The sequence below is a fragment of the Guyanagaster necrorhizus genome, assembly GCF_019112545.1.
Source record: "Guyanagaster necrorhizus MCA 3950 unplaced genomic scaffold BT62scaffold_5, whole genome shotgun sequence".
NCBI lineage: Eukaryota > Fungi > Basidiomycota > Agaricomycetes > Agaricales > Physalacriaceae > Guyanagaster > Guyanagaster necrorhizus.
Window position 1 is genome coordinate 1,859,536 of NW_025064884.1, and position 27,446 is coordinate 1,886,981.

Below are 27,446 nucleotides of genomic sequence, written 5' to 3' on the forward strand. Positions count from 1 at the left end.
TTTTCTGTCACAATCCCCTGTATATGTATCACGAAGAATAAAGGAACCGCATTAAGCACAGTTCCTTTGTACTACTTTCCTTTGTGCTGCTGATTTGGAAATCCGCATCCGCATCAGTCGTAACTAGAATTTGAAATGCGCTTTTCATGCGCGAGCGCATCAAGAATTGCCGAATAATGTGCTGTACAATGCTGTTGTGATACAAAGGCGGCCCGCTACACCCTCTTGATAGTTACAATCTAGCAATATACACATCAATTATACGCAGTAATACGTTCGCATATGGTAAGCGTGTCAAAACCTAAATGAACCTCAAAATTGGTGCCAGTGTACAGGATATTTTTACCTTCTAATAAAACATGCATAAGAAATTAAAAAAAGGTATCAAGAATGTCAAACGTCCATACAAATAGTCCTGAAAGTTTTATGATGATTCCGAGTCCGAAGTCCCAGGAGTAAAATGAGTGACGCAACAATGGTACAGATGGTGACGACGATGAATGAACAGCATAGTGTCGTGGTCGGTAAGTCAGGGAGCGGGTTCTGGGTCGGGGTTAAACGGCATAGCATCATCTTCCTCTTCTTCCTCCAAGATTGGGGAGTCGATTTCCTCGTCATCCGCATCAGCCTCTGCGTCAGGGTCGGCCTCATCAAAAATGGCATGGAACTGGAAAGATATCAAATTATGATCAGTGGCGAAGAGGAGCAGTTGATGGAGGATTATTACATGTGTAATGAGCGCCTTGACGAGTTTATTGGTATGACCCATGTTAGCTAGAAGCATCGTGAAGTCGCTTTTGGGAGGGCGCAGCAGGTTGGGGCTGAAAACGATGGACAGTGCTTCTGCCGTCATTTGGTTGTACTCTTCAAAGTCAGTGACTCTGTATGCGCTAATGAGTAAGAGAGAAACACATAAAAAGAATCGTAATACACACTTGTCGAGGTGCTCTGACACGCGTTTTAGAAGGTCAAAATTTGCTTGTGGCAGGCTCTGAACGATGCGTTGTATCGCTGAGAGTCGAGCGTCCAGATCCTCGAGCTCTGTATGACGGAATTAATCAGATGGCGAAACGAGGGAACGTGGGAAACCGCACTTGTGGCTTCAATAATCTCGAAGTAAGACGCGGCAGGGAAGACAGGCTCTGGAAGCAACCGAAACCATGACTTCACAAGATCACATACAGCATGTATATCCGTCGAACTGGTAATCGGACTTTGTCCTACAAAGGAAACGGTTCAAAGAACGTTCTATCTTCGAAGCAGTTCTTCCTACCTCGATTGTAAGCGTCACGGAGACTGTTGATCTCAGAGGTAGCACCGGCGATGCGATCTAGAGAATACGGTCAGTACGGGACGAGTGCTGCATGCGCCTGATGCTCACAAATGCCAACTTCAGTCAAACCACGGCTTTCGATCTCTGAGAGACACTGCTCTATGACTTTTGGCAGAGCGCCATAGGGAACGTCCCCCCCTTGAGCTTCTCGCTCCAGCAGGATTTGGGGGTCAACGCCAAAGACTGTCATCAGATGTAAGGAAGGGTAGGGTAGTAGCACATGCACGAATATTGGCTTACCAGCATTAGGGTCTCTTGACGGTGCTGAAGATCCTGCCCTGAGATCCGACAATTCGGGCTTGGGTGAACTGCCGATATACGTAAGTCGACGTTTAGCCGCCATTTTCGTCACTCGATTGATAGTCTCCAACCACTTCGCCATATCCCGCTTGTTCATCGCCTGCAGAAGATAATGGCCCCCGTCTTCAGTATCGACCCGGAACATATACGAACGCTCGTTATTGATGAACTGAGCCACACGCGCATCGACCAAGCTGAGCACCAAAGCTGGCTTCCCCGTGGGAGTGAAGTCGAGCTCTGAGACAGTCCGTTTCAAATCGGGACCGTGCGTAGGTTCGTTGCCAAAGGCACTGGATATTGGCCGCATAAAATGCAGAAATGCAGACATGCTTTTCTTGTTACGGTGCTGTTTCGTTGGAGTACCGGGTCGCTTTCGTGGTCGCATGGCTTTATTAAGCATGTCTTCGCGTTTCTCGTTCCTTGACTGCTCGTGAAGTTTCTCCTTTTGAAGCCTACTCCGCCAATTACGATCACGTCTGACCTTGTCCATCTGGATTAGTGCTATGCGCTGAAAGGGACGAGACAGCCTCCTCGTTGACGGCGGACCGTTGGGGTTCCCATGTACACCTTCGCGTTGGCCTTCATCCCTGATCCCTCGATGATCAAATTGCAGGGTCGAAACTTCTCGTTCGATGTTATTCAAACGTTCAAAGCCACGGCGCGCTATATCGCCACGTTCCCGGGAAGAGTGAAGTGGAGGTGTGTTGGCGATCAGCTTGCACAAGTGCCTAGGTGACGAAAAATCAAGCACCTGTCTGGCTGTGGGTAAAATGACTCACCTTCGTTTATCGAAGTTGACTAGGCTCTGACCATCTTGGCTTGGCTCTACTACATCAGGTGTCGATATAACGTCAAGAAGCCGTTCTATGACCCAACCCATATCAACTGTTAACGCATCCTTTGATCCTACAGACTGGCTAGATGACCGTGACAGTAGAGATGACAGAGAATCACAATGCGTGTTGCGGCTGGCTGCCACGTTTTGCCAGGCCCTGTGGTGCATTCGACTCTCAACGCTCAACACTGCAGACGACACCACAGCTTCGACAAATGAACGAACACAGGGTTGGTCAATCAGCCTCGATTTCGTACTCTTTTCTGTATTCCGTATACGGCTGATTTCAATGGTCCGGAGCAGCAACTCCATCCGGGCTTGGCGAGCTTGTAGTCCCAATCGTGGCGCCACAATTTTTGATATCAGCCATTTGCGTAAGATGGCATACGCCCTGATACAACTGCGAATGCCGGGAGGAAGAAGTCGATATAAGGAATCTTGGCCGAGTTCCGATATCAGAAGTGAGGGTTCGACCTCTTGGATGTGAGAATAAATGGTCTGAATTTCAATACTATCCTCAGCCGTGGGGCCTTCTTTAGACGAAAACCAGCCCGTTCGGTCAACGCTTTGAACTTCGAGTAGGTCAGATGTGATGTAAAGATCCTAATTACAGATCTGTTTTCAGCGTCAGAAACTGAAACATCAGGGAGAATATATACCTCTTCCGTAACATTGCTAAACGTCGCACATGCCATGCCGTCAAGGATGTCTACAAGCTCTTCAGCATTTAGTCGATCAATATCAGCGGATTCCCTAGCGCTCATGTTCCGCACACGGACAATGCTTGGTGATGGAAGGATAGTCGACGTTCGTGAAGAAGGGCGCATCGACTGACTTCGGAAGTTACGGTGAAGAGACTGCCTCATCTCACGTAATGACGACATAGACTGCTTCAGACTAGCCTCTCCTTCAAGGTCCGCGGGAACACGAAAAACGTGATCGTCAGGACTGTCCAAAAAAGACTGCAGGCTTTGCAGTAACTGCGGGTCATCCAAAATATCCTGGGCGCCACCTCCCCCGGTTACCCACTCCAGCATCGTCTCAAGCACCTCAGCACGAACATTGGCTTTCGACAAATATTCGGATAATCGTGGTGGTGAACTTCGCGGCTGGGCCTTGATGTACATCTTTCGTAGCAACTTTCAAAAGAAGAAAAGTTAGAGCCAGGGAAGAAAAGGAAGAGAAGTACGCCTTTAGACTCACTTCGAAGAACACCAGGGGCGTAACAAAACTACGAAACACGTTCCACCATACTTTGGAAAACTCCTTTCGATCGACTACAAGTTCTCGAGTACCTTCGCGCAAAGACATCTCGCCGTTATCGTCGGCAACAGAGACACATATATTCTTCAGTCCATGAACCAAAATATCAACAAGATTGTTCAGTGTTCCCGCCTGTACGAGAGCTCGTAATGGTCTGTCTGTTGATGTCTCCGACGTCACATATGTCGGACGGTTGGAGAGGGCTGGAAGTGAGCTTCGTCGTGCCATGCTGCTTTTACGGTCTAGAACCTGTGATGAACCCGGTTTGACTCTTATTGACGGTGTACGTCCTGGAGGCTTCTCAGAGAGGTCTGTGATACTGGAACTCGGCGGTCGCGAGAGTGCGCGAGAAGAGCGACGAGAGCTCGGTACGGAATCATTACTACCTTGGACTACGAGAAGGAGATCCCCGTTGTGGACCGGGATTATTGTACCCCCAAGGCTCAATGATGCAAGCACACCGGCAGTTGGACCATATGGTGGTGCTCGGCGTTCTTCTTGCCGTAGACGACCATCGACAGCACGGACAGCGTGGATATCTGTTGCCGCATCACTGTCTAGTCGTCCGCGTAATGCAAGGCCCCGGTCAACAAGGCATACCGTGGGAAGTGGTTCAGGGAAAACCAGGGGTAATAAGGACACATTGGGGGGATAATTCGAAGGTGGCCGGGACCAAAAGTGCGGCTCGAACAAGCCTTTCCGTCGAGGTTCCGCCGCTAATGAAAGTGACATGAATTGGTCGATTCTGTCATGGGAAACAATAAGTTCGAAATAGGATCGGAGCGAACGTATATAACATACCGAGCAAACTTGACGCCGAGACCACCACCCCCACCTCCCTCCATGAACATCTCGCGCCAGTATGTCACCAGCTTCTTGACATCTTCACTGACTTCGTCGTCTGATAGAACTGTCTTCCTAGGGCATAGGGAAAACACAGTTCTATATGTCTCAAACCACTTGCGAATGGTATCCATAGGCTGAGTCCTCAGCATCTCATCAGGCCCCTCATCCTTCACCTTGTCCATCTGCGTCTTCACCCGACTCCTCAAATCCCCTCCCCATGGTGTCGTTGTTGGTTCTTGCACACCAATAAAAGCACCGTCGTCATCCGGGTACGCCCACGCTTCCACAGCAGCAACAGCCGAGGCTTCCACCCTCTTCCACACCTTCTCTAGCCGTGCGACCGGTGCACAGCAAACGGCAGCCTTGATCGCTTCCCAGGTACACGCATCACCACCCACCCTGCAGATCTCTGCTACGCGAACCCACACGGAAATTAACTCTGAGCGAGAATGTGTACGCGATGTACGCTCTTCTGACTTGCGATGGGGAGAAGAAAGATGAGGAGAGCCCACGTAACCACTAGACGTATCCGCTCCTAGGATCTGCATCAGCAACAGCTTTGTGAGCCAATGAGGGCGGTCGTCGCTGCCGAACAGTGCGCCAAAATATGCGTCTGATGTCTTCGAATCAGAGGATAGCTCAATGTGCCCGAGAATGTAATCTGCAATCAAGTTCTGCGGGGCGCTCTGGAGAGCACTGCGATGAAATAGAGTAAGAGTACGTGCTATAAGGTGGGGGTCAAGAGATAAGAAAACATCTCGTGATAGTCCCTCTCGATCAAGAGCGGTGACCCAAGACGCTTGTGGTGGCGTTTTCGGGGAAAAAGGCGGATGTAAAGTCTGATTTTCCAATGTTCTGATATCAGTCGATATTCCTTTCCATGATGGGACAGGTGACGGAGGAGAGTCATATGTAGTCAGTAGATCCATTAATGAAGGCTTCGATGGTTCTTCAGGCCTCGGAGAGAAGACGCCTAAATTGGGGGAAGCAACGTTCGGCATACTGGGGGAATGAACTGGATTTGGGGATCCGACGGGAGAGGGGACGTAGAGAGCCTGCATTGAGGTCGAAGTGGTAAGAGTACCAGATGTCGGTCTTACTACAGCAGAAGATGCCCCTGGAATGGTATCGGCTCTCCATTCTTCCCAAGAAGAAAAGTCTGCGGGCACTCCGTGGTACCTCAAATACTCACCAGCCAACCATGCGACTCTCGAACGCAAATCTTCCTTCGCAGCATCCTCCGCCCCAGATATAAGGTACTCAGTACACCGCAAGAACTCGGCTTCATACTTCGCCTGACCAGCGAGCACTGGAAGACAGAGAAGATTGGCCGAGGCAAAATCCTTCCATTTTTCCTGCTCGGCGGACGCATCATTGATAAAGAAGGTGGTACCAAAGACGCATTCATGGACTAGCGCCTCGAAGGTTCCCTTCTGAATGGTTCCACTGTCATCCAGCGAGAGGTCAGGATGCGTTCTCCTTCCCCAGTACGCCCTCTTCTTCCGGGGGAGCAGGCCGTCAGCTTTACGCAAACGTTCGTTTCCACCGGTGTCTAACCCGCTCTCCTTGCCTTCGAGTTCCAACTCTTCCATCTCTTCTTGACTTGGAGGTACCAACACTGTCGGAAAGAGATCCTTGATGGCCGCACTTCTGTCACCCGAAGGCTTGTAAAAGTACAGCTTGGAGCCCTTCAACTCGAGCTTGAACGGTTTCCATCCCTTGGACAATGCCACGTGTGAATTCTGGAGGTTGCGCGGTACATCCGCGAGGCGATTTATTAACCCCTTGTGGTATACAATCTGCGAAGCCCGCTTAGTAACCTCAGCTTCGGTCTGGTCGTCAATTTCGGGTTCAACAGTGGTGGTAGGGGATAAGAATGCATTGGCGCGCGATGCGGTGGTAGCAGGTACCGAGGAAGGGCCAGGTTCAGGCTGTATTGGTCTTGAGTGAGCCCCAAAACCAAAAGGAAATGCACCTTTGCCATCGAGTTCGCCCGAACCTTTACGTTTTGGGCTGGGAGGGAATCTAGGGGAAGCCAATTTAGACGATAATTTAGGTGTGAAAGAATGAGAGCGCGTATGAACGTGCACAGGAGGGGGTTGCCTGGAAGGAATGGTAGATTCTTCACCGCTGGGCGAGGAAACGGAAATGGTTACGGGCGTCAGAATGGGGGCACTGGAAGGTGATTGTTCCGGAGGAACGCTGGTGACGATAGTAGGAAAAGGCTGACGTCCTGTCTGACTGCTTGCGACATGCTGCTGCGGCTGTTGTTGCTCAGTCTTTCCGCCGCTGCTTCTGTTGCGATATTGGGCGACCTTGTCCTGGAATACAGCACTGACAGGAGACTCAGCGACGGCAGACATGCTCCCCAAGTCGTCAGCAGAGCGCGACCATGCTTTTCGGGAGATACTTCGCAGGTCACCGAGACCAGTCGAGGAGACGATGGGGGTAGACGGCGAGCTTGGAGGGTGAAAGGGGGATATGTCAAGTGAATTCGGCGGTCGTACCGAGAGATCTAGCACAGACCTAAGGCGGCAAAAAAGCGTCAACGGCGACCAAATGAATAATGATAAGCGACTCACCTGGCGTTAGAACCAGCATACCCGTCCAATATTGGTCTCGGATCAGTGGGGTGGGAAATTTTGTGCTTTCTAGCCGACGAATTGCTCGCCCTAGGCTCTGTTGAGCTACCAGAGCTTGACTTTGGAGAGGAAACGCTGCGTCCGAACCATTTCGAAGGCTTGGAAAGGAACTGGGTGATGCCTGCGGTAGGCGAATTGGAACGAAGGGATGCAGGACCGTTCGATGAGGACGAATCCTGGGGACTCAATGTATTGGAAGACGGAGCACCGCGTCGTGGCATTCGGCCGGAAAGAATGAAATTTTTGTGTGTCTGTAGGCGTCGTTTCTAGTCGTCGTGGTCGTCCTGTAGCAGGGGAATCAATAGTCAGGCCACGACATCATGCAATAGCAAAAGTCGCGCACCAGCAGCAGTTGTCCGTACTTAGTATCGCTATTTCCTGACTGCCGCGCTGTGGTCGAACGAAATGTGCATGAAAGTAATAAAGCAAGACGCGTACGACGTTGTCGACGGTGGAAGAGTTGGGTTTGTTTGCGTCCCCTTTGATGCCAAATTGAAATTATGCCATTCTTGGCCTTCTACTCCCGTGATAAGTAATGGTTACTTATCTGATCTCAGGACGCCGTGAAGGCTCGGATATAAAAATTCCAGGGGAATTCTAGTGAAAACGGGGAAATCTAATGGAAGGCACACGTCCGGATACTTTTGGGGGCGGCCAAACCTGTTGGGTGCATTCCCTGAGGTTTGCGCCTAGCCTTCAGTAAGATTTAAGTTTTTCTGCACAAATCTGCGCATCTGGATTCCAGACGGTAGAAGCCATTCTCTGTCTTCTGTGTCAGTTGATGATGATTTTAGATTTAAGAGCATATGCAAATCGTATTCGGCGGCCTATTATCCCCTTGGTTGATTCACCCCGGAATGTTCTTGCTCGGACTAAATAACTTCCAAAGATATACGTATATTGTACCCTTGAAACGTCTCTATCAATGAGGAAAAAGATACTTCCTCAGCTTGATCAGCGGAAATAGGCCTCTTCGCAATATAATTTAGTCAAGAAAGCAATACAAAAAGGCCAACAATTCTTTTATTTATACTGACAAATGGAAACGAATATACATGGATTCAACACAGGAAGTTATTTAGTAGTAAACATTGGTCCAAGTTCTCCCAATGATTAACGATTTGAAGAAACACCAACCACACCACAGGGAACGGAGAGTTCAAAGGGCGGAGCATCGGATGCCGCAGCCAAGTAGGAGCATAGAAACGTAAAAAAAAAGCCATCGTGAGCACATGCTTTACGAAGAGAACCGATAATACTCCTGGTATCGGATTTGAAACAATCAAGAAATGAATCGTAGGAAGGAGTTTTTATTGGGCCGGATATTCCAAACCCGCAAGAGACTTTGTTCGGTTTATATTCGCGGAAGCCTGGGATCATAGCTTAATAGCCGGGAAGGCACCGTTCGACATGCCTGAACTAACGTCGGTCCCGAATCGAAGCTGCCACTGTTCCTGGAGCTGCGACCCATCAATCGTCACAGCCAGGGCCTAGCACTGATAATATAAATTATAAGTTACAATATGTCAATGAGAACAAGGACGTATTAGCTTGTATGCTGAGCCAGTTGGGGTTAAGATTGGCCCACTAAGCTCGAAAGTGGTCGTGATTAGGCGTGAAAGACTGAAAGCTTTACCGCCAGGATGAAGGGAGAAGGAGAGTCAGTATATCTGATGCTATCAGCGAAGCCTTTCTTAGTACTTGTACAGAACAGAAACCGAGGCACACTGGCAGTGGTATTGTTCTTGAAGTGGTCCAGTGGTGATGTCGGAATCGCAATTTAAAATCACTGCCATCACGTGCCGTTATGGGTCCATATGGGTGTAATGCTCTGTAGGCGTCTTTCTACGGACACAGATTACAACATCGAACTGTCTGTATTTTCCAGTAAACACATCAAAAGGAACACAAGTCCCCAGAATTGACAGACAGACAATGACGGACTGAAGTCGGCAAAGTGTCATTATGAACCGATGCAGAACTTGAAACTTGAAGCTTGAAGGATAAGTGACAATATACAAGACAGTTACACTCAGTGTATCAGCATACCACTAGCTCGGTGCCTAAGCTATGTCAGCGAAATGCCCGCTGCGGGCACAATGACACGAGCTGATAGTCCACTGCAAGTTGTATACACTGACAAAAGCAACTATATTGTCAATAGGACATAAGTTTTGCTTTGCGGTATTGAGCAAAATTTCGATACAATGTATCTTCTTATAAGCAGAGGCCCAGAACCAGGTGACATCGTGAAAGGTCAAAGCCTACAGCGGTTATGTTAGTGCTCTGCTATAAACTATTAATAGAATATTATATCGCAGATCTACTAATACGCCGATGGTGAAACGGTTATCATGCTTGCCTTCCAAGCAAGCGGTAGGGGTTCGACTCCCCTTCGGCGTATGGGCCAGAGAGTGTTTATTCAGTTGTTTTTTGCTCTCAGCAGACCAGTCCAGGGACCAGCGTGAGTCTTAGGGTTGCGCATGAAACCTCCAGGGTGGGTAAGTTACAGTTGATACGGTAATTTACTATTACTTTATCACGTGGAAACTCACAGGACTAGCATCTGGTAGTGGCAGATTTCTTTTGAGACTCTTTGTCTTTCGTGTTTTTATACACCTCGTTGATCTCTCACGCCGCAATTTAATGGAAAGTGCAAAAAATATCTATGCTTTTGTTTTATGTATATGATAGTACTGAATATAATGGCCAACCCATGCATAGTCACATGACAGATTACCTCGATGAAAACCCTGTTCCAAGCGAGGGGGGGTGAGTTACCGGTAATTAACTTCGGTGTATCAAAACCTCAGTTTCGTGCACTACTGTAGTCCAGGAACCAGTATGCCACATCCCATTCGTCAATGGTCATGCATTGTGCAACGAGGTAGAAAGCCAGCATTTAGTTCACCTGAGCTTTCAAGCAGTATTCAGTTTCGTAATAATCGGCCTAAGAATCAAGATAATGTCGCTGGGACTTTCAAAACCCACACTATTTTAACTTACTTAATAGTATCATAAACGGGTATCAGAAAGTACCAGACCAAAAAAAAAAGAGCACATGAATCCAACTCCTTCAGTTAGCGTATTTCTTTCGGCCGGACCAAAAAAATTCACCACTGCAGATAACTCCAGACAAGGCCCATGAATGATCCCATACTGTGAAAGTTGGTCCACACAAGACATGTCTGCAATGACACATCATCACTCCGAAAGGATCGACGTACGCAAACACAAACCGAACTATGAAAGCTGTGAAAAGAGTTAGAGAGAGTTTCCAACCACCATCACAGGACTGTTTACGAAAACACTATCACCAACAATAAACCAACAAGTTTCCACCTGATATTAATAGCTAGATCTGAATAGATAGACTATTACGTCCACGACCAACAATCCATTCATCTTCGGACTAGATTCTTCAGGTGGCAGCATCAGTACAATGTCCAGAAACAATAGCGGTGTGGCAACATGGAGTAGTTTTGCGACATGACCAAAATAGGTGATATCGCAGAAAGACGGCGCACCAAACTAACGACACATCCACGGCTTTATGAGCCGTCCGGTTCACCTTTCTTCTGTTCACCCTCTTCCGCGAGCCAGCGTCCTCTGAGATCTTCCCTCCGTCCTATCCGTCATTGGCGAATGTCATTGCCATTCGACACCTCTTTCGAAGAATTGATCTTACCTGAGGTTGATACGGTGAGCATGTCCTTTCCGTCTAATCTGTCTGCCACCGGTGTTCAACGGTGCTACAGGTACTGGGAGACCTACTCACACTGGCGAGGCAGTTGATAGACATGAGCGATTCATTGCCGGCCGAAATGGTGAGGTACCCGACTATTATTCTCGCGTTGTCTAAACGTCTTTCAGAGTATCGACAGAGACGCCGTGGGATTCGAAGTCGCGGGTCCGCCTATCAACCCGATAGCAGCCCCAATGAACGGAACAGAACGCGTCCCAACCTCGCCCTACACGTGTACGGAGGCCGATAAGTACACTGACGCGCACGAAGCTTTGGTGAGTTCGCTCCTATATCATTCGCGCGCCAGTATTGATTCACCACAGGATTCGTTTTTCCGAATTAAACGGGTCTACAGCAAATTCGGGAGAGAGGGAGTAAAGAACTCTGACCGAACTCAATCTCAGAAAACTAGACGCTCATTTCCTGCCACCCGTCCTAATGTGGATGGTGCCTCCGTACACCCAAGCCCCAAGGTAGAAGTGCAACGCTCGTTTATACCAGGGCCACCGATTTATGCCGACGCGACAATCCCATTCGCTTACTCCCGGACTCATACCCAGCCTATCTCTCCATATGATTCTTGCAGTCGTGCCATTCCAGTTAGCGCTCCAGTCCCAAACTTTAATTTCTCCAGCGGCTACGAGCAGTGGAGGTCTCCCGCTCAGAATCCACCAAATAACGCATATATGCACTCAAAGCCTGGCCCGATAGCCCAGCCAAACTTCACAACGGGGTTTAATGCCGTTCAGCGCATCGTCAAGCCCCAGACCAAGTCTCCCCGGGGGCGCCGAGTCTACAACGCCCCACTGGCGCCTCGTTTTACCGCTGCCGCTGCCCCTAGTTTCCCCACGAACTTCGGCATCAATCCACATGATGTCAACGCAGCGGAACGAATCCCTCCTGCGGTTCCTCGGTTCGATCTCGGTGCTCTTGCAGTCAAGCCGCCTGTGAGAGAACCAGAGGCGCAAACGTCGCGCGTCATAAAGGCTAATCAAGAGAGGCCTGTGTTTACCAATCCCTGGGATAATAACAAGATTATCGAGGAGGATACGTGGTCCGATCCTGCTCCGGCCGCAGGTGTGCAGGATGACGCACCAGTCGAGACCTCCAATAGTCAGGTAGATGGTGGATCTCATTGCCTTAAAGAAACGTCCAATCAGAGCAATTATTTCAGGATCAACGTCCAAGCAACCACCTCTCGTACCAAGATCGAAGGACTCGACTACAACGTCCCGTTCGAGCACATCTTCGACCTTGACCTTGCTGACCCAAGAATCGCCTGGTGGACTGATCGTTTCAACGAGATGCGTGCCCTTGGGATGATTTGACTCTGTACCTGTATTCGTGTATCCGACTGTAAACATAGCATGAATACGGACAATCTGAGGATGCAATGTCTCCCACATATATATCACCAACGGCGAGAAGGTAATATCAAACCCAGCTGAGTGCTACATCAAGTAGATTGGAGGCCTGTACTCTTCGTCAGGCGAAACGGAAGGTACAGTGAAGCGATGTCTGAGGCGATGACGACGACCAACGTGGTGGGAGGAAACTGTTGTATCTCCCTACGAAGTGCCCTAGTTTGTTTGTATTTCCTTCTAAAGCCTACACACCCTGCCCAACCTCCCGGCGAATCCTTATCTGCCTCCGTCTACTCCCTATTTTCATTATCACTTGCCTTTACTTTGTACTGTACTTATATGACTTTACCTTGACTCAGAATACTGTGCCTATGATGATTCACTCTATTCATTTCCCTCATCCTCCAATCACCTGTACTTTATTACGGCCCCCAAATATTCTGTACATTAGCATAAAAGACGTAGGGACATCAATACACTTAGAATTCTCTCGTCGCTATTCCCTCCGAACCGGCATCGGACCTAAGAGGATAGGGCAATACCTCACTTGATCAAATGCGGGGCTCACCACTTTCTTTGCAACTTGCAATTGTCAGAGAGCAGGATATACTCTCGCATTCGTACGTCTAGTGGTTTTACCAAGGTTCTCGACACTGATCGGAAAGTTTTACCCAGACAGGTTCTCACAGAAATTGTATATCACTAGGAAGTAGTGCTCTACCCCTCCTACCATATCAGCCCTTGACCAACCAACCAACCCCCTATGCTAATCCCACTGAAATGTCCCACGACCTTTCCCCCTGACGATCCTCTCCTGGCCCAGCTTGCCGCTGCGCTCAGTCCAGACGCATATCATGCCCTGGAACCCATCCTGCAGTCTCTTGCCACCTGCATTATCTCTGCAGAAAGTTGCAGCTAATGCAGCGCAACAGAACTTGATGCAACAGAACCCCTACTCCATTCTCCAACTCCAGGAAGCTCTTCAGACAGCTCTTACTGGCGCAAATTTCACTGTCCAAACTGCAGCTACTAATGCAGGAGGACGTCCCAGCACCCTTCGCATTGACCTGCCAATCTTCAAGGGCACCCACAGTGAGAATGTCCGTGCTTGGTTGAGCATCCTCGATGACCAGCTCAGCACCAGTCACATAGCAGTTGCAGACCGTACTGTCTCTGCATCTGGACTCCTTCGCGACAATGCTCAGACATGGTACTTGGCACTCAAACGTGCCAATAACGACTGTCCACTAAGCTGGGATGACTTTCGTGCAGCACTCCTCTGAGAGTTTGACTCTCCTACTCGGATTGATGAATTACGCTCGGAGATGGACAGGGTTCCATACTCGGGGGATGTCTCCAACTACTGCTTAAAGTTTTCAGAGGGTAGAAATGCAGATTAGCGAGGATGAAATGACGTTCGGAGATCGCAAATACCTCTTCAACAAAGCCTGGAGGCTTGGTCTCGAGAGGAGGAGAAGGGGCATAGCTCGTCACCAAAACGGTTTGACCTCAAGGAGGAGAACCTACGAACCATTGCTTTCGAGTCTCGCTGCTTGTCCCCCACTGAACAGCGGTACTCTGCCCAGGAACGAGAAATGTTAGCCATTGTTCATGCTCTTCAGAAATTCCGTGCTTACATTGAGGGATCCCCTGTCGTTGTTCGCAGTGATCACGAATCCTTGAAGCACGTCCTCACTCAGCGTAACCTTGGCCGCCGCCTCACCCGCTTCGTTGATGACATCTCCCATTTTGACCTCCATATCATCTACCATCCTGGACATTCCCAGCTCGCAGCTGATGCCCTCTCCCGTCGAGATGAACTCCCGCCCACTGCTGACACCGCTGGCTACCAGCCTCTCTTCGTACATGCTACAGAGCTCAAGCCTGAAGGGACCGAAGAAGACCGTATCAGACTTCTCACATCGACGGTCGCTTCAGTATACTGGCGCGCTATCACAAAAAGCTTACCGATGGTGCTGATCCCTCAACAATTAGCAAGGGCAATTACTTCACTCAAGAAGGCATTCTATTCAAGAATACTGCCCCTGATGATGAAGAGGGTGGAAACGAGTCTATTATGGTGGTGCCGACATCCCTTTCTGAGGCAGAAAACATCATCCGTGCTCTCCATAACGATCTCGGACACCTAGGCATTACAATTGTCACTGTGGCCCTTCGTCCGCGAGTATGGATGCCGTACCTTGCAGAGCTTGTCGAGCGTACACTCCGCACCTGTAAACTATGCCAATTCACTCGACGTGAACCATCTATCCCTCAGACTCACCGTCCTCTCCCTCGCGTCAACCTTGGTGATATCTGGGCTTTCGACTTTGTTGGTCCTCTGACAAAAACCAAGAACAGAAATCAGTATATCCTTAATTCCATGGATTTAGTGACAGACTTTACTCATGGTAAAGCTCTACCTCGTCGCTCAGGCGAATCCGTGATATCCCTGCTCCAGCTGCTCATATCTCTACTGGGTGCACCGTTAGCTATCCTCACCGATAATGGAGAAGAGTTCATGTCTTACGTTGTTCAAAACTTCCTTCAACGCATGAAGATTCATCACCTCCATACCTCGCCATATCACCCACAGATTAATGGGCGCCTCGAAAAGTTTAATGACACCTGCGTTCAGATGTTAGCTCGCTATACGATACCCAATAGACAGGATGAATGGGACAAATACTTGCCTGACACTTTCCTTGCCCACAATGCCCATATCAACCGTTCCATCAACCACTCCCCACTCTATATGCTCTGTGGCCGTGAACCTCGCCTCCCTCATGACACTGTCTACAATATTGTACGCCTTCCTCCTACTGACAAGGAGATCGAAGCCCTTCAGAAATGTCACCTGAAATGTGTCTATAACTTGGAGAAATTCAGAAAGGAGGCCAATGCAGAAGGGCACGAGCTTCTTGAACGGATTGCGAAGGAACAGGAGCAAGGATACTTAGAACGAGGCCTAGCGATTGGTGACCTAGTCAAGAGACAGAGCGAACGTCAGTCAAAGCTCCATCCTCGCTGGGATGGACCTTTTATTATCCGTGACATTTCAGACAAGAATACTTACCAGTTGATGACTAGAAATGGCTACATTCTCCAGAATCTTTACAATGGAGAACGACTCCGACGATATCACCCCCCTAATGGTGACACCTCACTCTGGTACGCTTCTGCAGACTTGCAACGGCGCGACGCATATCAAAGAATGAGGACAAGGGCTGCGTAACCGTCACTCGTCACAACCAGTTGTTCCATACACACCTCCCCGATTCAGCACTCAACTTCAATTCTGCCCTCGACACCTCAATTCTCGCACTTGACATTTCTCTTTTGCAGGAGCAAAAGTCTTAACGAGAGGGATTCTGACTGCGAATCAGGAGATTGCAGGATAGGTTCCAGGGCATGATATGCATCTGGACTGAGTGCAGCGGCAAGCTGGGCCAGGAGAGGATCGTCAGGGGGAACGTCGTGGGACATTTCAGTGGGATTAGCATAGGGGGTGGTTGGTTGGTCGAGGGCTGATATGGCAGGAGGGGTAGAGCACTACTTCCTAGTGATATACAATTTCTGTGAGAACCCGGCCAGGTAAAACTTTCTGATCAGCATCGAGAACCTTGGTAAAACCACTAGACGTACGAATGCGAGAGTATATCCTGCTCTCTGACAATTGCAAGTCACAAAGAAAGTGGTGAGCCCCGCATTTGATCAAGTGAGGTATCGCCCTATCCTCTTAGGTCCGATGCCGGTTCGGAGGGAATAGCGACGAGAGAATTCTAAGTGTATTGATGTCCCTACATCTTTTATGCTAATGTACAGGTGATTGGAGGATGAGGGAAATGAATAGAGTGAATCATCATAGGCACAGTATTCTGAGTCAAGGTAAAGTCATATAAGTACAGTACAAAGTAAAGGCAAGTGATAATGAAAATAGGGAGTAGACGGAGGCAGATAAGGATTCGCCGGGAGGTTGGGCAGGGTGCGTAGGCTTTAGAAGGAAATACAAACAAACTAGGGTACTTCGTAGGGAGATACAACAAAACAAGGGTTCAGAACGAACCAAATTACCGAAGTTTCCTCGATTTGGGTAAATTTCACTTTGAGTGGGTTTTTGGTGCTTTTCGCTGCGAACTCGTTTCCGTGTGTATAATTATTAGGGATGGGTGTGGCAAAGTACGCTAAATGATAAAGACGGTCCTTGGAACAATAATCAACCCCCCAAAAAACCAGATCAAATCAAATCAACCTTCCCTCGCTGTTCGGGCACTGACACCGCTCACTGGCAATTAATTACTGCCCATTCTTCGACCCGAGGAAAGAATCAAAAATGCCGGTGTCGATGCCCGCGAGACCTGTCAAAGATGCGAGGTTACCAGCTGGGCCGCCGGAAAGAGGCGAAGCAGTGGGCTCCTGCGATGATTCAGACGACGACGGCGGCGGCGACTCGGACGCCTGCTGAGGCACATCGGGAGCGGAGTTGGGAGAAAACGACGAAGGCGCCATGGGGAACGCGGTGAATGCCTTGGGGTCAAGCCCGCCGAGGCCGTTGCCCGCCGATAAGAAGTTGGAAAAACCCCCTGGCGCCCCGAATCCGGATCCTGATCCTCGAGCTCCGCCTGCTCCTGCTCTGCGTCCCTGAGCTCTGCGTTGCATGAGTGAGAACATATCGAAAGACATGATGTGATTGCTGCTCAGGTTCATCATGAGCGAACGATACTGAGAACAGAGATAAGCAGCATACCTGGGTTAAGGAAAGGAAAGGAAAGTGGTATAAAATACAGAGGAGGGTATCACTTGCAAATTGAAGCCCGAGTGGAGGTCAAGAGCGACTTGAAGGATTGGAAGGCTGCTACCAGCCTTTTTATACCATTTCATGGTCTCTGTATCAGCATGGCACGGCACGATAAGAACTGTTTCTTTGCCCACAAGTGTCTCTTGTTCTTCCTGTATTCCCATATTTAGGTTCCTGGGTCAGTGGGCTGCATACAGCCGGGGCAGCGATGCCAGATGGCCACGAGCAGGGTCCGCATACAGGTATACATGTGGACTGTTAGAAAGAGTATCAAAGCCAGAAGAGAGAAGGACGAAGCTAGTAGATAACATTGCGGCAAAGCTAGCCCGACCAAGGAAAGCTTTCTCATTCGGACAAAGTACCAGATAAACGGATATTTCTAAAGTAAACCAGAATATGACTCAAAGCGAATTTTTGCGGCGTGTCAGCTAACGGGAGAAATGGCCAAAATACGACTGCAGCGCCGTGATGGGCGAATCTCAGAATCAGATTGTGACGGCTCTGAACGCATGTCACGACGCACGTGCAGCGTTACCTTTCGTACTACCGAACCCCATGGAAGTACGCTAATGTTCCCGAATGCGGATTCTCTTTCTAATCCTTGGCTCTCAGCGGTCAATATTGTCTTACAGAACTGGAATCTCGTCTATGAGGATTTCATCATACCTTGCAGCCAAGTACAGTCTCCGGCGTCGAGTGGTTGACTCATACACTAGACAGCCAAGGGAGATCATGTCGTTTGTCACCCAGTACACGCCCGTCTTTACGACCATTGCGCAGACTCTCGTATTATTCGAAGACATGGCTCGGGACATGTATGTGATGATTAGGGATGACTCCGCGAGGCGGGAATTACTTTCCCATGTTAAATTAGGATAAATATAGCGTAGCCCAGATAGAATTTTGGCTGAATAGTGAGCTTTATTGGAGAGCGAACTGATGTTACTGTTATTGTTAGCGTTGGTACCAGCACAAGGCCTCAATCATGGAACGGCTGGATCATCGTCTACAAGTTTCATGAGCAAGTAGCCATGCCAATGAAAGGAACACGCACTCGAGTGGCGAGGGAGCCTAGAGATGAGCACCCCTTTCAGAGTCTCAATAAGAACTAGCGGAATGTCCTTCGCACCAAGATCGCGCATGCATAAGCTCGCGTACGGAGAAGAGTTTGCAACATGCCACAAATATTCCCAACAGGACGTTCCGGCACACTAACATGCCTAGGCTAGGCACCTCCTTATGGGCTGGCACCGCTCGTCCTCGGATAAGTCGGGCGTCTGATGAGGCATGGAAATGTTATTGATGAAACGAAGGAAAGATGCAAAGAGTTGCCATCGCTCGACGTCTCAAAGTAACAAACGGTCCCCCAACTTCATTGCCGTCCAAGACCGGGTTAAAACCTTGCTTTAGAACTTCATAAGCGAGGGGGGAACCCCAAGAAACACACCTGTGGACCTTGACACTAAGACTTTAATGCGAGCCAGTCAAGGCGAGTCGCCACTCGATTTTAGCAGGTAAAAATAAATTGATTAAAACCAGACCTACAGGAACGATATTCTCAGCCTACATGCCGCATCCTAGATGTTATATGCAAGACGAGATACCGTTTTCCCCGGCGTTCGAAAACAAAACAAAGAGAGAGGCGTTCAGGGTTCCCAATTTGTCATCAGCTACGGCCACACAAGGTTGAACTCTTTCATAGCTCCAATATGGACATGAACTCGTTTCAGACTCAAGAGGATGAGACGCTCCTCTCTGAGAGAATTTACTCCCTAGTGAGTGCGATTTCACTGGCGATGCTGATAGCCACACCTCACCGGCTTGCAGATCGACACTATAGGGATTGCAGGAGCGATTGAATCCATGCCTAGGACAACCGGTGTTGCAGTGAAGCCCATGGGAGATTTAGACCTCGGCTACATTGAGAGAAGTCTGGTGAGCACATTGGCGAGATGTTAAATAAAGTAAAGATCAACTCATTCTCAGCAGGCGAACTATGCTGCCATGCCACAAAGACTCAAGGCTCCCCATAATGCTCCTCGCAACGTGCCTCCCACTGATCCCGCCGCATTTGATGCCTGGATTGTCTCTCTCTTTCTCCAGGAGAGGGCTGATGACACATACCATCATCCAGAACGGCTATACGAGCGCGAACAGCCCTCACGCCAACCTCCACCCACTGATCCTGTGGAATTCGATGCCTGGATTGTCGCCATGACACGAAGCAAGAAGGCCGACAAGACCCATCATCGCGACGTTGTTCGCGATGAACACCCCAATAACACATTTGTAGATATGTTATCAAGCGGCCCATCGGGGTCAACGACAGCAATGACAGGACCCTCGTACCCTCAGCTTCCATGGTGGATCGTGCCCACTGGGCTCCCTCCACTGCTCCACAACCCATGCCCGGTCGTCGCCACTACAACCCCGAGCTGGCTCACTGGCACCAACGGAGAGTCGTCGGTTATATTCATGCCCCATGCGCATATGTAGCGACGTCCAGTTGTATCTACAAGTCTCATTCAATTTCTTTTCAGAATGAGAATATCTTTCCAAACTCACTTGTTCGAAGTCTGCAAGCCCGTCAGTTCGAAGTACGTTTTGTGTTAGATGTGTCGACGAGCAGAGATAACGGTGCGATTCGCCGACTCGTCTTCCTGTCATTGGCTGCTCTTCGTCAGAGGGAAGTCATAAAACAATGTCACTTATGGCAGCAGCAATGAACAGGCAGAAGGCATTGTTGCCAGTAGCGGGCTCACGTATTTGCTGGCAGTGGTGGTCGAGAGGAAGGATGACGGAGTCACGTCACATTTCTCTTTGCCGTAGACCTCAACGTCTGCAATGACTCGATATCTCCCTTGTTTGTCTTTCTCCCTGCCTATCTTCATACCTCTGACGGGCGCAAGATAGTATTCTACTTTTGAAGAAGGACAAGGCATGCTATCTTAGCTTTTCTGTCGCCTTCTCCTACTGAGCGAAAACATTTTACAGACTTTCTCCTGCGATTTTCTTTGATCTGGCTTAACAGAACTGCCTACGTATGTGTCGAGTCGCTCGCAGAATGAAGGGCGATGCTGGATATGGAGCGGGGCGGTCGTTGCGCTAGTAAAACCGACACGGAGACGTGCTTCTGGTCGCCATCCTCCTCTTTTTCTGGCTAGCATGGGCTTCCTGTACCATGGATCATGCAGGGGGAGAGTAGAATTCGGCAAGGAACAGTATGTTTTCCATTCTTGGTCGTGTTGCCCTTTCATGCAACGTTGTCTAGATCCTCGTTCTTTTCCTTGTCACTAAAATACCCCTTCGTAACGGCGCAAGATATATCTTGAGGGGCGATTAGAGCATGTTCGTGAAGACAGATGCAAAGGCGCGGTCCTCCTACTTTATTACGTTCTCCCAATCCTGACCTCGATATTTAGGCCGAAGAACACCAAATCGGCTCATTATCGAGGCACAGACTTCCCTCTTTTTTTGTCTTCAGCACCGAACAGCGTTCGTTAATCTAGACTACGAGTCTTCGAGGTGGAATACACAACAATTCCGCAACTCAGGCTAGCGACGTTGGGCTGACTACAAGGTCTACCTTGAATTGAAATGTAGAACAAGTATATGCGGCAGCAGGTAGGTGCGATTACAAAGGTCTTGTTTTTGGACGACAGTCTGAGATGTTTGTAGGCCTCTTTAATGGGAACAAAGGTGCGGCAACCGGCAAAACATTCCTCGTTCAGTGGCGTTGCGGCGATCTCAAGCGCATGTCGCCGTCCACGACGATACTTCCCAGGCTACGCCTTATATAAGATGTTATTGGAGACGTGGATTAGTGCTAGTTCCGCTACGCGAAACATCCAAGTATCAACTTTGGAACATGAGTTGCTACGGTCGAGTAATTGAGCACCTGGGAGGGGGCAGTACAGTGTTCCGCTCAATACAATGTAACTCGTTTCCTTTGTGTTCCGTATTTGTTATTGACGATGCTTATAAGAACTGGATTCTGTTGTCAGTTCAGACAATCACCTTCATCAAACATGACTGCTCCTCAGCCAGGTCGGTGTCTGATGTTTTCGCAACATTGGCTTACTTTGCTGACAAATCTTGTACAGTGAACGCATACATACTAGCTCTTCCTAATGAACTCCTCGAGGAAGTACTGTCACCGGAAGTACGGGAGGAGCGTCATTACGACAACACAAAAATTGGGATCGTCACCCTCTGCTCCGTTTCCAAACGTTTCCGCGATGTTTTCCTTCGGCACCTTTACCGCACCATCCGTTATCATGATATACGCAACATGAGACCGTTCCTCGACGTACTTCGCTTCCGGGGCGTCCAATACGTCGTGCACCTCGACCTGGTGCTTCACCCAATCCTCTGTGTACCCGGTTACGATCTCCTTAGCATGCTTGACTTGTTCCTTCTTTCGCTGCCGAAACTTGAGGTTCTCCAGTCTCTCCGCCTGGACATCCGTCCAACGCCAAGAGACCTAGAGGACAGTTACACCACCGTCATATCGGTCGTTGAACGGGCACCCGCAGATGTAGTGCATTTGTCTCCAGAAGTGGTCAATACTCTTAATTCGGTGTTCCAAACCCTTCCTCAATCACTTCGCTCACTTTCTTTGAGTGGGTTCTGTTTTGAAGATGCCACAGCAGGTCTAGCGGCTACCGAATTCCCTTCTCTACGCACCCTGTCGCTCGACCTGAACGGGACAGGCGACCCGTACATCGTCAACCGTCGGCACTTCTTGCGGGGAATGCCTCGCCTTGAAAGCATCGAGCTTCCCGTGCAGTGGTGTCCTCGCAGAACGTTGTTCAGACGAGTGTTTGCCGGTCGCAAATTCAAACACATCAAGATCGGATTTACTGGGCGGATGCGCATGTCCGACACGGACACGCATGAGGATCATGCATGCCCATGGAACCGGTGTATCGTCGGGTTGCTCCGACAATCTTCCTCTATCCTGACGAGTCTCAACATTGGGACGATATCCCTCATTATTCCTCGCAAAGTAGCGTTCCCTGCATTGACCTCGCTCACTCTTCTCGATATCGAATTTGGCTTTAATGCTGGTAAGGAGCTCCAAGCACTCCTGGCGCCCTTTCTTAGCTCTCCGCTCGAAGTACTGGAGATACTGGAGTGTCACAATCTTCCGGCTGTGTTGGTGGGACTCATTGACACCCATTGGCCAAAGTTGAGGAAGCTTAGCGTGTCGGAGCTCACTACCGTCAAGGACGAATACGATCCTCCGGATCTTTATCCTTATTTGCGTTGTTTGGGAGATGATGCTGCTTGGGATGCGGAGACACGGAGAGAGCTTGAAGCGATATGCGAACACCGGGGGGTGGATGCATGGCTGGATTGGGGGTACGCAGACTTACCCTGGAGGGATTAGGACTCTTCATCAGCAAGTAGGATATTATCTCTACTGACTAGTGTTTGATACTGTAACAAAGAAGAAATTATCATCTACTACTGTTCATTCCGTGATATACGGATTCGGAATCGTCTTCACCCAAGGCACGTAGATTGCTGGTATCACTCTCCGTGGTAAAATCACTAGGCTTGGTACTGGTATACTGGCCGGTGCTACTGGAAGCTGTTTGCTCGCAGGTCAGCACGGAGATACCAGTGGTAGATGCATGGAAACAGTCATTTCGTGGGCATAAGCAGGGGGAGCCGAGCCACGAGATTGGTCGTTGACACCCATAGATCTCAGCTGCCATCGACAAGCAAGTCCTTGCTCTAAGACGTTGTCTGGAGCATGTGGATCGAAGAATAATGAGAAGAACGACTCGATCTGGCCACAGGTGGGGCGATCGAGCCTGGGGGTGAGGGAGGGTCCGAGAACGTCGCTGGGTGCAGGTGTCCGATGCCAGAGTACCTTCAGGCAGCGTGATGACGCCTGATGGGCGATACAGCACATTGCAGTGCGAAAGGAGCAGTGGCGCAGCAGCCGTAGACAAAGGATTCGCATCTCCAGAGGTGGATGCGAGCATGGTAGCAGTCACTGGTGGTAACGACGCACACTCAGTTGAGGGCGTGTAGTGGGGCAACTGCTGGAGAACCTCGAAAGTATGTCGAGATTCGGGTCGAATAGAGTATTGCTGCATAGCAACAGAGTTCTCCGAGGCTGAACATTGAGCCATCCAAGATGATAGTGGTCAGTTGTAAAGAGATAGTCCGATCAATATGGAGGCGCAATAGGCGTGGCTAAAGGTACAGGTAAACATTGATACATATTATAACTCAAATCTCTTACAGATAGCGTTCGAAGACCTTGAGTATACTCCATCAGTGATGAGTTGCCAGCGAACGATGGGGTTGACTGCGTTCTAGTAAGATTATAGGTAGGAACGAACATCTGAGTATGATAGATCATAGTGAGAAGACGGCTGCAAGGATAATAAGGAGACCGAAATTAGCTCTTTGTATTACGGTGGTGAACTGAGCTGGTTTTCGAACAGATTGGTAGGACTCAAAAGTAGTGAATTGAAAGAAGCCTCAAGCACAATGCCGGTTTTCGGATCCAACGAGACCACAATTGATGTCTTCTCGATTTGGACATCAACGCTTATTATTTTTCTCACTCATTCCACCGCGTCATCCTGTAGTTTCGAAGCCTTCGAATCCAAGTAACTCCCTCGTCATCTTGTGTAAGTGAATTTGTGTCACTGTAAATTTTCCCAGGCGCATGCTTATCACGGTGCGTCTCTTATGTTGCTCACTGTTGACTGTCTACTTAGTAAGTATAGACACCGTGCTTGCGAGAAATAGCTGCGATCCAGTACTACTAAGGCGAAGGGAGAAACTGATTTAACCTGTCAAAGGGGAATGAGGCATGTTATTTCCACCGATCATTCGGACCTTCGATAGCTAGATAGATTAGAAGTTAAGAGGCTCAGTATCACGTTCGACTAGCGATACCAGTTCAGTATCAAGATTCAACCTTCATAAATGTTATAGCACTCTTCTATGAAATCCTTATTTCTCGCAGGTTGCGGCTATCTTTTCGATTTCATTATGCATTGCATGTGAGGACGGGATGAAGAGGACCTCGTTGTTCTCAACAAGGTGGAACAGTTCGTAACTATCAACGGATTCTTCGAGCGCTCTGATGGGAATGTCTTGGCAGTCGTTAATCTTCATATGTTAGCTTTACAGGCACTCTTTCAAATGAAGATGGGACTACGACTGGGAGGTAAGTCAATGTTGGCACATTGAAGAAGTATCAGTACTTCATCAAATGCGGTTCCGTAGGATCGTTTCAGGATATGATATCTGGTATCAAAATGTGACGAATGTTTTGAAGGATGCTTTGAGGGTGCCAAGGAGGAAGATGCATCAAGTAATAGAGATAGGCGGGAACCAATTCTACTAATCGTCGTCTGACAAAAGTGACGTTGAGAATGATGAGATTGATAGCAGAGACTCCCATCATAGTGGCTCACGGGAAGAGGTGGATGGTAATGTTTTACGGAATTGCGTCACTATTGCAGTCAGGACTAAAAGGCATTTGTGAGAATAGCCAAGCAAAAACCAGTTTTTGACATATGAAAAATGTCCTACAAAAGACTCCAATAATAGTGCATGTCCGAAGTCACAAGCTTCACGTTGCCTGGTCATAGAAGTTCCACCCAGTCGTCGACCCAGTCATCCTCAAAGTCATCCTCCAAAGTCGAAATGTTGACGATGTCCTCGAAGAGGGCACAGATGAACTCTTCCGCAGCCTCCCCGAAGGTATAGACTAGAAACAAAACTCTTTTGTCAATGAACGGTCGAAGAGAACGAGCTTCAGATGTATACCTTGGCAAGAGTTGCATTTCTCGTGAGCAAAGCAAAGGTCCTTGCACTTCGCAGATGGGCCGTTCAAAGCTGATCAGGATCGGAAGGAGAGAAGGAGAGAGAACGTACGTCGCCGAAGCAAGAACAATGTTCTGGGACATTTAATGGACAGTGCTTGTCCGTTCCTGGCAAGGTCCACGACGGTTTTCAAGGAGCGCAAGAACCGTAATATGCCCTTGCTTGGACAGCGGTTTCTGCTTCCGGCTGGCGGTGCTAGAGAGGCCGGGAACTATGAGAGTGGCGAGAGAGAAGCGCATGGTAATAAACGAGTCAAGCGAGAATGAGTGGTTACAGATGTGGATAGACGAGAGTGGAGAGACTGTCAGGATCCCAGAGGTACAATCTCTCTCCACAGATGCAGCTCGAGACGTCTCCACTCCTCAACACGGTCATCACTTCCGATGATGTCACTACAAGAGCCATGGATGTCGAAGCTAAGGGAGCGTCGTGCACATATATTCGGCTATCAGACCCTTCCCTGTATCAAGAGACGAAACCTGCAACAAAATGTATTAGGTTATACGCATACAAGATACTGAGAACATCGAATCACCATCGGCAGGTCCAAGAAAAATGCAAAGAAGAGCAAATTTGAAGAAAAGAGGGTCTGGACAACGTTAGGAAGGCAACGCAACAAGGAACCCAAAACACACCTTTATCTCGTCAATTTATCCGTCAGCTCCTCTCTTCTGCATTACGAAATGGGATTCGGTGCTCATTGCAGCTATGGATTGACGAGCTTGGAGAGCAGAAGCACGGGTTCATATTGATCTTACAAGCATAGAACTGGCACAGTGTAGCTATCATCTGTCGTTGGATAAGTACATACTCGGAGGATTTGCGACATCTGAAAACACGATTTAGTGTTGCACCATGCTATGATTGTGACGAGGACATACAAAAGGATATGTCTCAGCTACGACCACCTTTACAATCCAGAGATTTGGAGGCGAGTCGGTTGCGCTAGGGAACGAAATATAGTCGATAAAGAAGAGCATCTGCATTGTCCTGCCTCAGTACAAAAAGAAGCAAGAAAAGACTGGAAAACGCATGGGTATATAGTTCCCTCTGTCACATTATTCTTCGAGATCAAGCCCGTGCTAGCTGAAAAAAGCGGGCCCCATTAATACTAAGAGAAGAAAAAATATCTTTGTAGACTAGCTCCTGGAGAAATCCTAGTATGAAGTTTTGAGCGTACATCTCTTCCTACGAGCGTTCTCTGGTACGACAATGACCACTGCTTTCGGGAGAACACTTGTTTGCTCTGCACAAATGAAAACCGGGAATTTCTGCATTGTACTGTTCAGATACTTATCGAAAGCACGAAAACAAATTGATTACGGACCTTGACCCTTTGCGGCGTACGTGTGAAGCGAGGTTGATGCCGCGCCACAGGATTTCACGCTAGGTCCGTCCCGGAGCCTCATTTGACCAGCTGGTAGGCAGGTGCGAATGCGAACAAAAGAGAAAACCACAAGCAACTCTTAGCGAAAGAGAAAAGAGGACGGTCCTTTCTGTGTTAGATACACATGTGGCGAGCCAGTCGAGGAGATAACTTGAGGACAGGGAAATCTTGTCATACATGTGCCAGGTAGTGGTATACAACCTAAGAGATAACTCTCAGCCTGAGAATTAACCTCGAATGAAGTAGGACCCACCTTGGCCGTGGTTTGCCAGACGTCTGGGAAGAAAACAATGGCTCGTCTTCAGGGCTGGTCATTTGAAATTAGTACAACGACCACACCAACCTGTCAGTTTCCAATGAACTCACCCCTTGACATGGAGGACTGGGAGGTATCAGTGTTGGAGGTCCGAGATTGGACCTATACCCTTGTGAGTACGATCGCATATATCAAGGAGTTGCCACTGATCGCCACATTGCAGATCAAGGTCTTGGGTTTCAGGAATGTTATAGGTTTGAGGGATAGGGCTTTGGCAACTCCTCTGAGTGAGATGGGTGTCATGCTGCTTACCTGTGAGGGTGAAATTTTGGTGAGTGCATCGTACTGGTACAGAAACTGGGGAACTCAATTGGTGGTAGAACAATCACATCCAGGTCACCGAACAAGTTATGGCCTGGAGGAGCAACATTGACATCGTACCAAGCCATACACCACTTATGCACCCATTCGATTTGCATCGACATATGCTGTCGATCTTAAATGATAGGCCCTTGTTGGAAATCCTCGGTGATGCACAGGGTAGACTCCAGGCTGGTAAGGCCAGAAGGTATGAACTCCTTATTCTACAGCTCCTACAGAGCTTGTATTTGTACTCTCCAGACTTATATCTAGAATCTACTACAACTTTCTCTTTCTCTTGGGCTTACTCATCAACTCTCAGCATGATGCCGGATTGCCCTTTCTAGAACTTTCCAGCAAAATCCCAACAGCCCTATATTCCCCGTGAGGCCCCGGACTATGTGCCTCCACTCGATGCTAGTGTGGGACAGGTGGTTCTTGCTGATGCTCCTCAGCA

General features: G+C 48.8%; 10 protein-coding genes and 1 non-coding gene across 11 annotated transcripts; 5 read left to right on the forward strand and 6 right to left on the reverse strand.

Moving 5' to 3' along the window:
• Positions 1-529: 529 nt before the first annotated feature.
• BT62DRAFT_886607 (uncharacterized protein) lies at positions 530-6,940 on the reverse strand (the record flags this gene model as incomplete). Its single annotated transcript, XM_043182888.1, has 11 exons — positions 530-667; positions 728-881; positions 936-1,041; positions 1,095-1,220; positions 1,274-1,330; positions 1,382-1,516; positions 1,574-2,361; positions 2,413-3,071; positions 3,128-3,607; positions 3,672-4,476; positions 4,533-6,940. The coding sequence occupies 11 exons, from the start codon at positions 6,938-6,940 to the stop codon at positions 530-532; spliced, it is 5,856 nt and encodes a 1,951-aa protein (XP_043043567.1).
• A 62-nt stretch (positions 6,941-7,002) lies between these two features.
• BT62DRAFT_928851 (uncharacterized protein) lies at positions 7,003-7,472 on the reverse strand. The gene has a single exon (XM_043185590.1). It carries the CDS (start codon positions 7,438-7,440, stop codon positions 7,156-7,158), a length of 285 nt encoding a protein of 94 aa, XP_043043568.1. The 5' UTR covers positions 7,441-7,472; the 3' UTR covers positions 7,003-7,155.
• Positions 7,473-9,550: 2,078 nt separating this feature from the next.
• BT62DRAFT_t44 lies at positions 9,551-9,622 on the forward strand. The gene has a single exon. It is a non-coding gene; the product is annotated as a tRNA-Gly (tRNA).
• A 935-nt stretch (positions 9,623-10,557) lies between these two features.
• BT62DRAFT_622293 (uncharacterized protein) lies at positions 10,558-12,350 on the forward strand. The gene is made up of 5 exons (XM_043181640.1): positions 10,558-10,921; positions 10,978-11,046; positions 11,093-11,239; positions 11,288-12,082; positions 12,139-12,350. Exons 1-5 carry the CDS (start codon positions 10,709-10,711, stop codon positions 12,220-12,222), a joined length of 1,308 nt encoding a protein of 435 aa, XP_043043569.1. The 5' UTR covers positions 10,558-10,708; the 3' UTR covers positions 12,223-12,350.
• A 548-nt stretch (positions 12,351-12,898) lies between these two features.
• BT62DRAFT_622295 (uncharacterized protein) lies at positions 12,899-13,731 on the forward strand. The gene is made up of 2 exons (XM_043181641.1): positions 12,899-12,948; positions 13,018-13,731. The coding sequence occupies exon 2, from the start codon at positions 13,183-13,185 to the stop codon at positions 13,609-13,611; it is 429 nt and encodes a 142-aa protein (XP_043043570.1). The 5' UTR covers positions 12,899-12,948; positions 13,018-13,182; the 3' UTR covers positions 13,612-13,731.
• Positions 13,732-16,624: 2,893 nt separating this feature from the next.
• Positions 16,625-17,011, reverse strand: BT62DRAFT_1002406 (uncharacterized protein; the record flags this gene model as incomplete). Its single annotated transcript, XM_043176847.1, has 1 exon — positions 16,625-17,011. The coding sequence occupies one exon, from the start codon at positions 17,009-17,011 to the stop codon at positions 16,625-16,627; it is 387 nt and encodes a 128-aa protein (XP_043043571.1).
• A 2,368-nt stretch (positions 17,012-19,379) lies between these two features.
• On the forward strand, positions 19,380-19,919 carry BT62DRAFT_928860 (uncharacterized protein). Its single transcript, XM_043185591.1, has 2 exons — positions 19,380-19,638; positions 19,692-19,919. Exon 1 carries the CDS (start codon positions 19,458-19,460, stop codon positions 19,620-19,622), a length of 165 nt encoding a protein of 54 aa, XP_043043572.1. The 5' UTR covers positions 19,380-19,457; the 3' UTR covers positions 19,623-19,638; positions 19,692-19,919.
• A 1,235-nt stretch (positions 19,920-21,154) lies between these two features.
• Positions 21,155-22,518, forward strand: BT62DRAFT_1002409 (uncharacterized protein; the record flags this gene model as incomplete). The annotated part of the gene is made up of 2 exons (XM_043176848.1): positions 21,155-21,173; positions 21,230-22,518. 2 exons carry the CDS (start codon positions 21,155-21,157, stop codon positions 22,516-22,518), a joined length of 1,308 nt encoding a protein of 435 aa, XP_043043573.1.
• A 33-nt stretch (positions 22,519-22,551) lies between these two features.
• On the reverse strand, positions 22,552-23,600 carry BT62DRAFT_1073442 (uncharacterized protein). Its single transcript, XM_043178936.1, has 2 exons — positions 23,386-23,600; positions 22,552-23,336 (listed from the first exon to the last, which is right to left on the reverse strand). Exon 2 carries the CDS (start codon positions 23,270-23,272, stop codon positions 22,589-22,591), a length of 684 nt encoding a protein of 227 aa, XP_043043574.1. The 5' UTR covers positions 23,273-23,336; positions 23,386-23,600; the 3' UTR covers positions 22,552-22,588.
• Positions 23,601-24,650: 1,050 nt separating this feature from the next.
• On the reverse strand, positions 24,651-25,196 carry BT62DRAFT_622558 (uncharacterized protein). Its single transcript, XM_043181642.1, has 3 exons — positions 25,038-25,196; positions 24,930-24,975; positions 24,651-24,870 (listed from the first exon to the last, which is right to left on the reverse strand). The coding sequence occupies exons 1-3, from the start codon at positions 25,067-25,069 to the stop codon at positions 24,733-24,735; spliced, it is 216 nt and encodes a 71-aa protein (XP_043043575.1). The 5' UTR covers positions 25,070-25,196; the 3' UTR covers positions 24,651-24,732.
• A 1,176-nt stretch (positions 25,197-26,372) lies between these two features.
• On the reverse strand, positions 26,373-26,688 carry BT62DRAFT_1002412 (uncharacterized protein; the record flags this gene model as incomplete). The annotated part of the gene is made up of 2 exons (XM_043176849.1): positions 26,373-26,574; positions 26,627-26,688. The coding sequence occupies 2 exons, from the start codon at positions 26,686-26,688 to the stop codon at positions 26,373-26,375; spliced, it is 264 nt and encodes an 87-aa protein (XP_043043576.1).
• Between the last annotated feature and the right edge of the window lie 758 nt (positions 26,689-27,446).